At 68.0% G+C, this 259-nt stretch overlaps 1 protein-coding gene across 1 annotated transcript in view; it reads left to right on the top strand.

The window, feature by feature from the left end:
• AEBP1 (AE binding protein 1) overlaps positions 1 to 259 on the top strand; it is a 7,477-nt gene that overhangs the window by 6,739 nt on the left and 479 nt on the right. The window contains exon 20 of the mRNA XM_014530543.1: positions 1 to 253. Within this exon, the coding sequence (XP_014386029.1) occupies positions 1 to 253 (253 nt within the window). The remainder of the gene's footprint in view (positions 254 to 259) is intronic.

The raw sequence follows: 259 nt of genomic DNA, 5'->3' as shown, positions 1-259 counted from the left end.
GCGATTACTGGCGCATCCTGAACCCCGGGGAGTACCGCGTGACGGCCCAGGCGGAGGGCTACACGCCCAGCGCCAAGACCTGCAACGTGGACTACGACATCGGGGCCACCCAGTGCAACTTCGTCCTGGCGCGCTCCAACTGGAAGCGCATCCGGGAGATCCTGGCCATGAACGGGAACCGGCCCATCCCGCGCATCGACCCTTCGCGCCCTATGACCCCCCAGCAGCGACGCTTGCAGCACCGCCGCCTGCAGTACCG

This window comes from Myotis brandtii, unplaced genomic scaffold, assembly GCF_000412655.1.
Source record: "Myotis brandtii unplaced genomic scaffold, ASM41265v1 scaffold743, whole genome shotgun sequence".
Lineage (NCBI taxonomy): Eukaryota > Metazoa > Chordata > Mammalia > Chiroptera > Vespertilionidae > Myotis > Myotis brandtii.
The sequence above is the reverse complement of the archived record's forward strand: the minus strand, read 5'-3'. Positions and strand labels throughout refer to the sequence as shown.